General features: G+C 40.4%; 1 protein-coding gene across 2 annotated transcripts in view; it reads right to left on the reverse strand.

Moving 5' to 3' along the window:
• The window catches only part of CCSER1 (coiled-coil serine rich protein 1), a 413875-nt gene that overhangs the window by 309076 nt on the left and 89814 nt on the right, over positions 1-14985 (reverse strand). For both annotated transcript variants that reach the window (XM_082050532.1, XM_082050533.1), the window contains exon 5: positions 2940-3060. In XM_082050532.1, the coding sequence (XP_081906658.1) occupies positions 2940-3060 (121 nt within the window). The remainder of the gene's footprint in view (positions 1-2939; positions 3061-14985) is intronic.

Consider the following 14985-nt stretch of genomic DNA (forward strand, 5'->3'; position numbering starts at 1 on the left):
AGAAATATTATTAAATAAGGGTGGAAGTGAACCAAATACATCTCTGCCATGTACTGGAACTGTTTTTTCTAGTTTTAATTTACAATGCATTTGTCTAACCAAATTAAGTACTTCACAATCCTGGCATTACATGTGCAAGTATATTTCCTTCATATCTGTTTTCCATTTTACAATGCTTTAATCGTTCACAAGTAATAACATAGTTGATTAATTTTTATATTTGAGCTGCAATTATGCTTTGGAATCTAATCTGTAAGAACCGAGGCTGTACTTTAATACAACCACCAGACTTCTACATTACAAACCAAATTATCCCTGGTCCCTTCTCCCTGCCACCACGCCCTCCCACCTCCTCAGCATTTGGAGAATGCTCCTCAAACTGATGTTTCTGCTGCACAAAACTATGGACTCAAGCCTGCTTTAACTTCCTTGTGAGATGGTAAAATACAATCACTGGCTGCGGCTCAAACCCAACTTTAATCATGGTTTAGCAACAGCCAATGTTTTTACATACGAGAAAGTACAATTTTGTTTCTGGAGTCTAAGCACTTCCATTTAATTTTGTGCAAGCTTGAGTCAAAGAAGTTTAACAGATATTTTTGCCCCAATTTTCCAGCAATATAACTTCTGGATGCTTTTGAAGATTTTGGACCTACTAGCATACAAGAAAAAGGAATAAATGGGTACAGCTGGCACTTCACTCTTTCTCCCCATTTGAATTTCATGGGCCTTCTCCCAAAGCTCTTAGTTCTGTACAACCCTGCAGCAAAGTCTCACAGCAACTGTAAATCCTCATTAGGCAAAACTGGGTATGGAGGTGAACCGTGGGATTCAGCATTGCCTCCCCAACTGTGCAGTGTGCTCCAAGAATTGATTAGTGAAATACAAAACTAACCACCACTATACAACATAAGTACATGAGAACTGATTTTATGCTCACACTATCATATTTTTTTTTAAATGAAGAACAAGAGCAGACAGTAAGACCACAGCATTTGTTTTGAGGTTTCATTGTGCTGCCCCAAAATCAAGTTGTTTCAGCCCCTCGAACCTGCTAAATAAAAGCTTTAGATCTGCTTTCATACACGGAGCTGCAGGAGTACCAATCCTCGCTCTGAGTGTCTATGTTGGACGTGAATTCAGGCTGCCTGAAAGTTAAGTCTGTTTTTCATAGGGAACTTTTCTTCTCTTTTTAATCCCAACTGAACAAGTGAGTCGTTCTGCACGTGCCCCACGGGAGCCCTGGCTCCCACGGCCGCCGTGTCTGACCGGCCCCGCACAGTCAGCCCAGCGGATGGTACATGTGCTCTGCAGGGTTGCAGCTGCTGCCACGTGGCACAATGGAAAACACCGTAATTTTGTTAGAATAATGAACCCCGTAAGTGACTAACGCTACAGTTTAGAACAGCGACTCTTCAGATGCAGATCTCCAGTCAAGATAATTGCTGTACCATTTCCTAAGCCTGTTACAGTGCTCAGCTTCTTAGAAGCTCTCAGCCATCTCTGCCTGTATTGCTTAAAGCAACCACCCTTTTCAAGGAACCAGGTAAAATTGTGTGTATTTCAACTACATCTCCTTTTAGACTTGCTCTAGAGGTTAAAGAGTCTTCATATATACATAATCATTCCCATTTCATTACACAATAAATATTTCAGGACAAAATTCAAATTCAAACAAATCTCCTATCCAGTCATAGCTGTGTCTTATGGTTCATGGCTCTAAATACAATGTATACGCCAAGAGTATTTTGCAACGATTACTAAAGGCCATTAGCTGAGAAGACTTTTCGGTTGCTGGGTGTTAGGCTGCCACTTTAGGACTCAGTGGATATCGGTGGTCTGGGTCATACTTCTCAGTAATTTAAATAAAGCAGAAACTTCCAGACACTACAGTACAAACAAAGTAAAATTTCCCATCTTGAACCAAGTGTATCTTAAGCATCTGCCTTTATATATATAGCGGGGTGACAACCAGTATGCTTTCAACCTTTTACCTTTTCATCTACCACCTCTCTGAGCAACCTGAGCCACCATCTCGCTACTCTCATTGTAAAAAAACTTCTTCCTTATGCTGAGTTGGAATATACCTTCTTTTAGTTTAAAATCATTACCTCCTGTCCTACCATTTACCTAGGATCTTCATTTGGAAACCTTTCCTAACGCTCAGGAAAATATTTCTGACATGGAAAGCAAAGATACCAATCAAATGAAGCACATAAGCACCTGCTTAAATGTCAATCCTGTACATCCAAATGATGTACTTGAATTTCACTACAGCTTTTGCAAGCACTAGCAGCACGTGAAGGGTTTTCTGTGGTCACTTCTGATGAGCACGCAGCAGCAGAGCAGCGTGGGCTCGCTGCCCCGTGCACTGGGAGCTCTCAGTCTGCCCCAGGAAACTGAAGCCAACTTGTTGTAAGGCAGAACACCCAGTTAAAAAACAACCATCCTCGCTGACATTGCAAGACAAATGTTACTACACATGATATGGGTATGGTTCTCATCTGATGCAAGACATCTACCACACTTTTGAAGAGATCATATCTTATATCACAGCAGTAAAGTAGTCGCTGAAAATACTGAAATATCTCAGATGAGTAGAGCATTTAGGATTGATATTCTTTCTAAAGATCAACTGCTGACTAGAAAAACGGTGCAAGAATGAAAGGACTATTTAAACAGAAAGGATCATCTTATTAAGCTTGTTAAAAACTCCATTTCTTACAGTATAAATGCCCGTTCCCTCCATATACCTCATTACCAAAAGCCTTGGGGAAAAAGGTAGGCTGACAAACAGAAGCAGCAGCCCAGCTTCACGCCAATTTCTGCTTTTGGAAACGATGAAACAGAGAGGAGGTGCATACGCACGTCCACAAGAAAGAGTCTGGCCTAACATTTAAATTGCACTTGGAAAAGCTCATCTTATTTGAATAACTCACTGTTTAGACGCATCGGGCATTATCATCTGTTCCTTCTTCCTCGCATCCACCGTTGGCTCCACAGGGGTAAGTACTACGGCAGCACACGAGACTATCGACTGGTATGAGTCTTCCCGGCAAACTGCAAAGATAAAAAAAATCTCAGTTTTAAAGAGTGATATCTGATATATTAACTCATGTTTTCCATTAATACAAATTATTAATGTATTACTGTGCTGGATGATATGACTCAGATGATATACAGAGCTGGAAGAATGATCGTGTATTTCAGCTGAGCATCTGGCTCAATCAGCACCAACACAGGAATACACAAAAGTTCCCAACCTCCAGACAATCATATTTGTTACAAGTTACACGTATTCTAAGTTCTAAATTGCAATTATCACTAGTAATTTAGTACTTAGCAGTCACCACTCCTGGTGATTTTGAGGGTACAGATTTCCTTTACAGCCAAGGTGTATCTTTATGAGCCAAATAAAAACTGGAATTAAGAGCGGGCTGTACTGAACAAAGCACGGCAGCTTCTTACATTCTGGATTTATGGAACTATCATATATCATATATAAACAAGAAGAAATGCGGTGACCTATCTTTCAAGCAGAAAGTCACACAGTATTTTATACGTAGAACATATACAACTATTTTACATAGTGTACACATGCACATACACAGTCAATACACAGCCTGTAAAACAAGGATGACAGCTATGAATTCTCAGCAACTGGAAGCCAGAAAGAACGTATTTTACAAGTACATATAGTTATGCAAGATTGTGACAGCTGGGAACATTGAACTGCGACATTTATCAGTGGAAGACTTGCTTCTGAAGACTTACCCGCCTTCTATCCTCCACAACCACGTGCCTCCTCCTCATTGCCCACAGAAAACATGTTTTTGCATAACCTCTGCTCCTCTTAGAAGAGAAGCAGAACTGGAGTAAAACTCCCTGCATATTGCCTTGACTGGGTCAAGAACAACTGCGCCGGTTTACCCTGAGCACTCGCATTCCATTCAGCATCAATTCACACATCAAGATCCGCTCTGGATCAGTAACTGCTGCTTTAAGGCAGCCAGAAAATAGATTTTAAGGAACGAGTCAGAACAGGGTTGGGTATTTCTACAAAGGTTGAAAAAGTGCAAAGGTCTATTTTGTTTTCAGAGCAATTCCGAGCCATTCGACAAGCAGCACAAACAGCTCGAGTGCGAGCAGATTCTGGCAGGAAGAAAATCTTTTTGTGGAGTACATGTAATTACATTTAATGCATTTGATGTTCTCCAGCATTGCTTATGCTTGTATGTTTAAATATTAACGTGCACATTGCACTAAGTGACTAAGACACAGTACCGAAACCTTACCCCAATTTTTCTTTGGGACAAGAGCTACTCAAAACTTTGTCACTACAATCAACACTCATCTCAAACCATGGTCATACCCAAAGAGAACTTGCTGTATTGCCTACAGGTACTTAAGGAGGAGACACCTGGTAGCTTCATGCAGAACAAATTATCGGGGGAACTAATGCAAAACACATTGAACTAGAAAGACGACAAAAGAAAACAAAAAATTGGTGACTTTTATCCTACTATGTTACCTGCAACCAGCAGGCAGTCTACTAGCAAAGTGCAATACAAAATAGTGCCTCCTCATTGCAACGAGTGACTGAGCATGAACATTTATGTCTATTTGACTCTTTCTTACAGTTAAGGATTGTAAAAATACAGGTTTGTAGAAGAGTGATACTGATATTCAGTGCCTGAATTTTAACCTGAAACACTGATAAAAAAGGGAGACTAAAGGATGAAATAAATACGTATTTTTCTTTAAAAGAGGTGGGGTACCACTTGAATATGTAGTTATTACTTCAGAACTTGTGAAAGGTCTGGTGACTACGAAAGCAACACGGGGCAGGATTTTCCCTGGATCAGCCTCCGTCCATCAGCAAAGTTACAAAGAAAGAGAAAATAGGAAACCACAAGTAACACAGATGACACTGCTGGTCTCCTGCCCTTTACAGAAATTTCACAAGTGAATAAAACTGTGAAATCGCTTTTATTTAGTAATTAATGCTATATAGGAGTTGTATAATCCCCTCATTTCCAGCTAAAGACAAATCCGGCGGTCACCCAGTGATCTGGGCTCACTGAATTCAGTGTCCTCCCCTCCCAGACAGCGATCGCTTTGCTCTGGCCTTTGAAAAATCACTGCAACTCCTCCTTTTCATCTCCAGCCTCCGTGCACACAGTTATAAGCCATTATGGGACATTATAATTAACTAAAATGTCATGAAATAGCGACAGCACAGCAGCAAGCAATTTTCACCTACTGGAGTGTATTCTCTTATTATCAGTTCATAACTTGCATTAAAATAATAAGAATGTGCTTGAATGTGCTCTCAACTTTAACACTGATGGGGATGGGGACAGTTTTACTGAAGGAGCCTTGCTTTCATTTTACACTTCAAACTTCTCTTAAGTGTAGCTTCTTTTCTACACCTTCCTTTTTATGTACAAGTGGTTTACATCACTCAAAAAAAGCCCATTAGTGATGTCCACATCTCATACTCTTCATGAATCCAAATCTCTCAAAATATTACAGACCTCAGAATACCAAACCAACACACTAAGGGATTATCCCTTTTAACCATGAAACCTCTCGTGTCGAATTTGCAGTTCCTTTAAGAGATTGGTATTTAGTATCTCTGAATGTGTTACACACTGAATACCTTCAAAAAAAAAAAGAAACAAGTAGTTCAACAGAAGTGAGATGGTCTTTTTCAGTATCATTGCATCTACTTTCTTCACAATTCATTCATTATGTGAACCAGCTAACAATTGTAGTGAAATAATACAAATGGAGGAACATCTTTGCTATTATTAAAAAACAACAACGTTTTTCTTAGTGAAATAAAAGACACTACATACCGAATACAGTCATGTAAAGGACAGCTCTACAGAAAGAGAAGACAAACAGTCTGACTTCATTTAATACTATTAAAAAAGAGCTGCATGGCTTTTGAAGTTGGATCATTTCTCTCCAGATTTTCAATTTCTATTTTAATGACACATATGGTTTGTTCTCTTTCATTGCCAAGTGTTTTCCAAGCACCCCATATTCTGATGAGTAGGAGTGCTGGTTTGGATTGACCCTCGGTGGTGTGAGCAGTCCCACATCATTCACTATCTAAACAGATCTCTACATCTGCAGAAGAAAAACATTTGTTATTTTTTATTTCCCCTTTTCTCTTTCTTTCAAGAACAATGAGAATGACTAATTAAACAGTTTTCTTCTACTTTGAACCAACCACTGAAACATCTTTAATTCCCTAAATAGGACAGTAGGAAGCCTTCGACAGCTACTGAATAGAACGTGTCTCTCTGGAGACTAAAAAGATTTTTGAGCTCTAGGGGTGTCATTTACAACATCTATTGTTAATTGTACACATTTTTTCCCTTTTTTTTTTTTTTTTAATAAAGGATAGAGCAAAATCTGGTTATCATCACTATCAAAAAACAAAGTCTCCCTTGACACAGATGCAAGTTGTGGGGAGATGAAATGAGCAAGTACTACCTGCTCCAAGAAAACAGAAGGGAAATGTTCAGCTGCCGTGTGCAATGAAGCATAAGGGATTCATGACATGGGGAGACAAAACAGTGAAGGATTTTTGGATTTTAAAAAGCTGGGCACTTATTCTGACAACTCCAAATATTGACACTTCTGCCTGTGCAGTTTAAAGTGATCAGCTCTCAGCGTTCAATAGACACATCAAAGCTGGAAACAACTGCTAAAAAACCTTCTGCTTTGGTAAAAAAGCAGGTGACCGCCACTAGGGTGGAAGGCGCTAAATACTCTCCCCAGTTCAGTTCCATACCCTTTCTCAGCCCCAGAAGCACAACAAAATCTTTTAATACTTTGTTATTAGACTCTAAAGCCCAAGGAGACTTTCAGACTCTTTAAAGCAACACAAAAGGTCAAGGTAATTTGGGTAAATGACATTTTTGACCATCAACTTTAAAAAGGCCTAATATTAAAAACTAAAAATAGGCTAATTTTCCTGTTGCTTGATTCTAGATTTGATGATGATCTCTGGGAAAAACAGAGAACTAAATGGATCTCTTTTATTATTAGTTCAACAGTTATTCTAGGGCCTCTTGTCCCTTCGAAACAGCAACATTTCCCAATATTGGCCAAATGCATACTTCAGAGAATGAGACTACACACTCGCAGTCCCCAAAGGGTTTGCTGTAATAATTCTGCAATAAAACCACAGGCTCAATTCTTAAACACAGTACAGTCCCAACCAGAAATTTTGTAATAGCAACAATTACAGACCCATTACAGGCAAACAAATTACTTTCTATCGGGTTCTTATGTTTCCTGGCTCTTCGGTAATATTCCTGAAGGCTGCCCACACCAATACATCATGTGGCGCTGAGGAGTCAGGGAATTCTTCTCACATTCGCAGTTCTGTAGCGATTACCTGCACCCTTGCTTTTATAATCTATGTTTGTTTGCTGTTACAAGCCGCTGTGATAATATAGTAACAGCCACATGTGAAATTTGGTTCTACTGACCTGTGCTCCACACGTAAGGAATTAAACTGTAAGAAGCAGTGACGCTGCTTGTTTTAATGTTAATGTTTAATGGGATGCTGCCCTTGGTGTTGATAGCAAATGGGAGGGCATGCCTGTCACCTAAGGATCCTGCGGAGATGGGAACTGATGGAGACATATTCTTAAAATAATCACACCTAGATACTGCTGCTGCTGCTGACCCCCTTCCAGCACACCTTCTCGAGTACTGACAGAACAACAGGACAGGCAGCACCTTAACTGCTGCTCACGCTTCTCAAGCATCCTCCCCCAGTTTACGACATCTTGCAGACTTGCTTGAATAGAGGGACTGTGTCTGTATTTACTAATCCCCCATGGATTTTATGAATTTGTTCAATTACTTCTGAGCTTGCACAAATTTGTAGCATCTGCATCCTGCAGAGTTCAAAGCAGAACCATAGGTTACGTGAAGAAATATTTATATGAGCCCATTTTACACTTGCTACTAACTAGTTTCATTTGACTCCCCCAGCTTCAGTATTGGAAAAGACAACGTGCAATTCCCCATTCACCTTCCACTCCGGATTGTACAGACTTCTCTTTTGGATGCTTTGCTGCAGAATCTGCGTTTGTACCTGTACAAACCCTGCTCCGCACCTCCGCCCTCTCCTGGCTGCAGTTCCCACAGTGATGGATCACCGTAGTAACACCAGGAGAAACTACAACTGCATTCACGGAAAATTAAGTAGGTTCGCTTTTCAGCTGGAACTACTGCGCTCCTAAAACATTCTAAGTATATCTATTTATGCTTGAGGCTGCCTCTAAAATATTTTCCTACACAGTGAACTACTTAAAGCAAATATTGTTCCAAGCAGCCTACACAGGAAATGAAAAAACAACCTTCAAAAATAAAAGCATATTCTATATGCAGTAGGTAGGTATTGCTTCTCAATATCAAAAAAGCACTGTTGCAGTGTTAACATTGGGGCTTTTAAAGTAACAGCTAATTTTCATTAGCTTTTAGCAACATTACCAGTCAGGGTGATGTCACAGGCTTGAATTTTTAGCACTGTGGTCTGTGACTTGTTCTGTGACACGGACATGAATAAAACCCACATGCATAAAAGGAGAGAAAGGTTGTGATGAAAGACTAATGATGTGAGCTCCAACAGGAACGTCTAATTCTGCCAAATAGCAGGAAGTCTCATAATAGTACAGTATGAATATCCGTTAGAATAAAAAGTAGAGGCTTAGTCATTCCATCTAGGATGCACGGTAACAAACAACATGTGGCCCAAATAAGTGCGTGCATAACTTTTGTTTTAGTTATTAAACTGCCTTTATCTCAACCCACGAGTTTTCTCTTCCAAATTATTCTTCCCATTTTCTCCCCAGCCCATGACAGGGGAGCGAGCGAGCGGCTGCGTGGCGCTCAGCTGCCGGCTGGGCTTAAACCGTGACAGCCCCAGCTGCTTGTGCACCTGCCACGGCGTGAGAACCTGAGAAGTCCTTGCTGTGACTAAAACATCAGTGTATTATCAACATTATTCTCGTTCTAAATCCAAAGCACAACACTATATCAGCTACTAGGTAGAAAATTAACTCTATCCCAGCCAAAACCAGGACAACAAGGAGAAAATCCCACCAGGGATTTCAGCAGCCACAAGAGGCGGCTGCCCTCAAGTTCCATTTTCAGCCAAGAGAAGAATAACAGTTTTAGTTCTGGTTTTGATCACGTTTGGTTTTCTATTTAAGCTGCATGTTGCCTTCAAGAAAAGGAGAGAAACAGGAGTGACTGTGAAACTGGCATCTTAAAAGGAGGAATATAAAAAGACCTGCAGGGCATTTCTGTAGGCACAATACAAGCCCCTGAAGGAATGACTACTCTAACAACAATATCCTCCACTGTCATTCACCCAAAGTAAAACTGTCAAAACTCAATCGCAAGCACTTGCAGGAGCATAGTCTCTTGGCTTCAACTATTATTCTTGGCTTAGCTAAAATAAAGACTGACTGGCAAGCAAGATTAATTTATTGTTGTTCTTATTGAATAGCTGTAGTTACAAGAAATTAATTTCAACAATTAATATACGATAAACCGCCAAAAGCAGGGTTTCCCAAGAGAAATTATTAAAGAAAATCAGAATGTCAGCTCTCCTTGCAGTTTGTAACAACAAAAGCTCACCAGAAAAATTATGTGAGGTATTTTTGTTTTGGAGTACGAGGCTGGTTGGCTTTCTGCTCTAACCTCCTGGCACCCGGTAGCAGCAGCACCAGGCCCAGTGGAGCCTGGAGTCACAGAACGAGCCTTTTCCAGCCTCGGTGACGAGCAAACCAGCGAGCAGTCCCTGCAGCAGCACGTTGGACACAGTTATTCCTGACTCATTTCTTCTTTCATACAAGTCACTCATAGACCGTGTGTTAGAAATTGACTGCAGACACAGAAAAGATTAGAGGATTTGCAAAGATTTCTCAAAGAACACATCCCCCATAAGTATTATAAAATGCAAACAATGTATTTCACACCTTTGCCCTCTCTAACATGGGTGGCTTCATTTTTTTCTTTTAAACTCTTGCGGGAGTTTTGCTGTCATTGTTTTTGTTTAGCAATTAAAATTGCCCCAGCTCTGGAACCTTGCTAAGTTAATAACTCAGATAGGTCCAATATTTGCACATTTCCCTTGAGAATCTTCCAGATCACTATGTGCTAAACCAGTATTGAGGTTTTGCTTTTTTTTCTTAGGGCTAAAACTGTCCAAATTTTATAAAATCAGTTTTCCGGTACTGTTTAATAAATCTAACACCACATACCAAATAAAAATCAGTCTCCTTGGGAAATGACAACAAACGCATATTGGGGAAAGTTAATTGCACGTTATTCCTCAGAGGCACTGCTGGCCAAGGCTGAGCCCAGCGCCCATTTACACAGCTTGTGGATTTTGTGATACGATGTGTTTGTTGCCTGTCATTAACTAGATTTCAACGCCAAATGAAACTTGGCCATCTGATGTGACGTGGCACAGGTACACGCTGCGGTTCTTCTGAAAGGTCAATAGTACAGTATTCCTGATGCAAAAGTTGGAAGAGCAGAGCCCGCTGCTGTGCCAGGTTCATCCACCATCTGCCAAGTTCTTCCAATTAATGGTCAAAAAGCAGCATAATTTTTCCCATTGATTTTCAGAAGTAGGGACTGCTAGCCAACCATCTATGCTGGAGATAAAGGATATGCCAAGCAAAATATACGCATCTGTCTTAAAAGCAATAAAACAGCGATCGTTACACTGATGCCTTTTCACACTTCCTCTAAAAGTGTCAAATAGTAGAAAAAAAAAATCACTAAGGCTTTAAATCTGAGTTTTGAGGGCCATGTATTTTAATTTAAAGCTAAATAAATTGAAATAGCAATAGATTATGCTTGGCAAAAAGGATCAGGGTCAAACTGACACAAAGGTCAGGCAAGCTCAGCAGCCTTGAGGAGCCATTAAACTGGACGGTATTAAGAGTGTCTGAATGCAGCCCAATGGAGGATTGTAGCCCGAGAGACACAGTGCAGACTGTCACTGCACCTCTGCAGTGGGGTTTTGGTTCACGGCAAACCAGCGACTCAATGTGCTTCCTTTGCAAAAATGGCCAACGCGAGCCTTGGCTGTACAAATACTGAATTGGTGACGCTGGCTCAACTCAGTTACCACCTCATATCCCAAAAGGATGCGTTCGTCATGCTGCATGTGATCCTGTGTGGAATCCAACTCCAGACCTCCCTAAACAAGGTATATCACAAGTTAAACTGAAGCTTTAAGAGCAATTAAACTATTGGGGGGGGAAACCCAGAACTTAAAGCGGTGGCTGTCTGTGTTTAGACATTCAAAATCAACCAATAACTTTCTGGTACTGAGGAGACTGGACTTGATGACTTGAGGCCCCGTCTAACTGGGAAGTCACCAAAGCTGGTTGCTCAAGGCCACGCTACAAGGGTGCAAGACAGATCCTTCAGTTATCCTGACCTGTCAAGCAGTGGGTTTAATTATACAAGTGGTCATGGCAAGCAAAATAACATTAGTATGGAGAGGTATTTTTGAGACTGTTTTCCTTAAGAAAGTTATCCAAATCTTATTCCTTTTCCTGTAATTTTCAAATCTGGTACTGACATTTCACATTGAAGCCCCACAGTGTTAACAGAGGGAAAGATGAATCATGTATCAGAAAAATCCATATAAAACTACATGGTTTTAATTTCTTCCAAAAAATATTTTCCTCTGCACAGGGCAGAAGTCTGGAGAACACACAGATGTCTGTTAACTGACCGTGTGCTTGGTAACCACATGTAAATACGTCTGAAAATCCTCAGAACCTAACTTGCGAAGAAATTCAGTTGCTTCTCATTTTGTGGTACACGCGAAGCTGTTCACAGAACACACAAACCTACGAACCAACGCGACACCTCAATTCATTGCGAATTCAGCACGGGCTGTTCAGATTCTATCACTCATAAAAACCGCACAGCAAAGAACAAATAAATAAGTCACTTTTATTTCATTGGCAACCAACGATTTGGAGAGTAGATAATAACAAAACATACATTTGCGTATTATCCCTCTACCTTGGTTTAAGCACCTTTATCCTGGTTTTGGCTCTAAAAAGGAAAGAGTGCCATTTAGTGGTCAGGTAGCTTTACTGCGCCAGTTAAACTAAATGCAATACTGTACACCGGTAATATTAGTAAGAGGATGGCATTGTTATTGATACTGTTGGTTTTACTTGATGAAATACCGTAAACGTTTTTTTGAAGAGGAAAGATTACATTTTACTTAAAGCATGATTTGGAACCTGCACCGAACCTTGTTGTGTTTCATCTCCCCTGACAGCAAAAAGCTACCTGCCCTTTCTCCTGCACTCTAGCCCATCATAATCCAGGCTATAAACTTTATGAATACAGAAGAGGATACAGGGAAATTCTTTAGGTGCTGGCAGAAAGATATCGCAAAAATCCATTCTAGAGAAAAAGTCACTATGTTCTAAAACAGCAGAAGATGCATAGAAACTAAGAGTAAAACACACATTACTGGTTTTCGTAGGATAAGTCTCCAGCTGAAGTTAAAAAGTAAATGGCCAAATTCACCTGGAGATTTCTTTGGATTCATCAGCCTCCGGATTTCTGAACCCAAGGTGGACTGGTTAAATAGAAGCCGAAAGAGGAAAACTCAATTATCAGACTATACCATTTGTCAAAGCAGATGAAGAGCATTCATGAATATGGAAGACTGGTTTGTGCATCTGTGAACGCAGCAGAATCTGGCCAAATGACTATTTAAATAGCGAGAACACAGGCACAGGCCCATGTTCCATCTTCCCTGGGGAAATCTTTGATCTTTCCCTTCAGATGTCACGCCAGAGGCAGCCCAGGAACCAGTCAAGTCCAACACAGCCTTGCCAAGGTTCGCAGAGGGCAAACGGACCAGATTTCAAGAGGTACCTAAAAACGAAGGGAAACCACTGTTTTCTAATCCACAGTGAATCCAGAAACATCTTTAACCTACAGCTACACATCAAGGAATCCAGTCTTACTTGAAATCAGCTATATCCACCAGTATCCACTGCTTGTTTCCAAGGGACACTACTCCCTTTTCCTATGTATTTCTGCAGCTTGCTCCTAAAGGGTGGCATGCACAAACAACACACGCACACAGAAACCCAGGCCCTAGCAAAAATATAACCCACATAACAAAGCTGAAAAAATGAGTTCAAGTTTCTAGAATGTAACGCATCTAATGGCACCGCTCCGTTCCCATCCAAACGTCAACAGCTGGCACCCCCACCACCCCATTGAAAATCCCAAGTCCCACTAACTCCAAAAGCTCTCCGGATTATCCCCGTCTCTTCAGAGGGATAGCGCACAGAGCATCACCTCACATCTTGCGGTGCACCACCACCCATCTGGGGACCTTCTCCCCACAGTTCTTTAAGCCACTGTATATAATAAGGTCATTTACTTCACTCTCTAGTGAACAATTATGCTTTTAGCTGATTGGAATTTAAGAGCAGGCCTAAGATTAACACTTGACATTTCTTGAAAGCCCTCCAATTTAAAAACAAGAATTATTTGGAATTTACCCAATATTTTAAATATCATATGTATTAATCAAAATAAAACTTTGCTGCTGATAAAATCTTACATATGAATGTTACGTACTGCATTTAATCTACAGTTAAGAAAATATTCAAAAATACGAAGATCCAACAATTGAAGGAAACATACTTAATGCACCATCCTCCTTAAAAATACCTCTCAAAATTGTTCTATGTAATGACTTTGTGTTTGTCAGTGGCATTTGAACCACCATCTAAAGTAACATTACTGTATTTGAAAGAGTAACTCCTGTTTCAGTTGAAATTTATTTTTATAGCTCTGCAATAAATATATATAAAGAAGCACAATTTGGATGTGAGATGCCACTCATAAAATGTGCTAAAGTTACTGCGCTGAGGCCATCAGCACCCACTTAGATTTATAAAGCAGGCAACACATTTTCTACTCAGATTTCTCACTGTCTGCTTTTAGTTTCCTTTCCTAGGTTCTGTTTCTCTTTAGTAGATTTGGTTTCAGAGGTACTTTTCTAGTGTAACAATATAAAGCATAAAACACTGTTATGAGGTGGCTGCAGTCCCCTGGGATTAAACACTCAACCAAGGGCTCACTTCACTCCCATTCCCTGTCTGCCTTTATACAACCTCACAAGCCATGTGGATGGTAATGATTATATACAGAACTGCTACCCACAGATGAGAAATGCTATGAAAGAGCAATACATTAACATTTGATATAGATGCTACTTCTGAATTCTGAGAGTCTATTTTGATTTTTAGATCTACTAATGGGTTTGTTGCTGCAATGTGTTTTTAATATGAAGTGCTATATTGAACATTTTGCAACCTGTCAATGCTGAGACAGCAGAGAGACTGTTCAATCTAGCGAGCAAATGATTCCCAGAGCGGCACTGTCACTATTAATGATGTTAGGCCACAAACATGAAAGAAAGGAATGATTGCTTACTTTACAGAACCATGACTCCTTGTGATAGAGGAAGAAGCAAAGATTGCACAGTAGGGGACAGTTCACTGCAGCTGCAGATAGGACGTACGTGGGCTCTGCGCCTCCAAGGAGGGACCAGAATTATCCTTCTCAGCCCCTTCAAACTCAAAGATATAACAAGTAGCTGAAGACTGAAAACTAAGTTTGAGAGCCAGGATGATTTTGCGGTCAAGGTTGAACATGAAAATCTTAAAGACATGCATTTACTGTGGGGTACGTGAACCTTCCCTTCCCCAGATAACTATCCTAAGTGTTTTATTTATTAAAAAGCCAGCCAATGAGAGCTGTGTGTTCAGGGTTTCTGGCTGTATCAGCCAGCCCTCAGCACGGTGCCTGCCCTAGGAAGCTGTAACCAGCTCTGTGGGTCCCACTTGTGTCACTCTTTGCCATTTTCTCCTGCCGGCA

The sequence above is a fragment of the Streptopelia decaocto genome, assembly GCF_964273445.1.
Source record: "Streptopelia decaocto genome assembly, chromosome: 4".
NCBI classification, from domain to species: Eukaryota; Metazoa; Chordata; class Aves; order Columbiformes; family Columbidae; genus Streptopelia; species Streptopelia decaocto.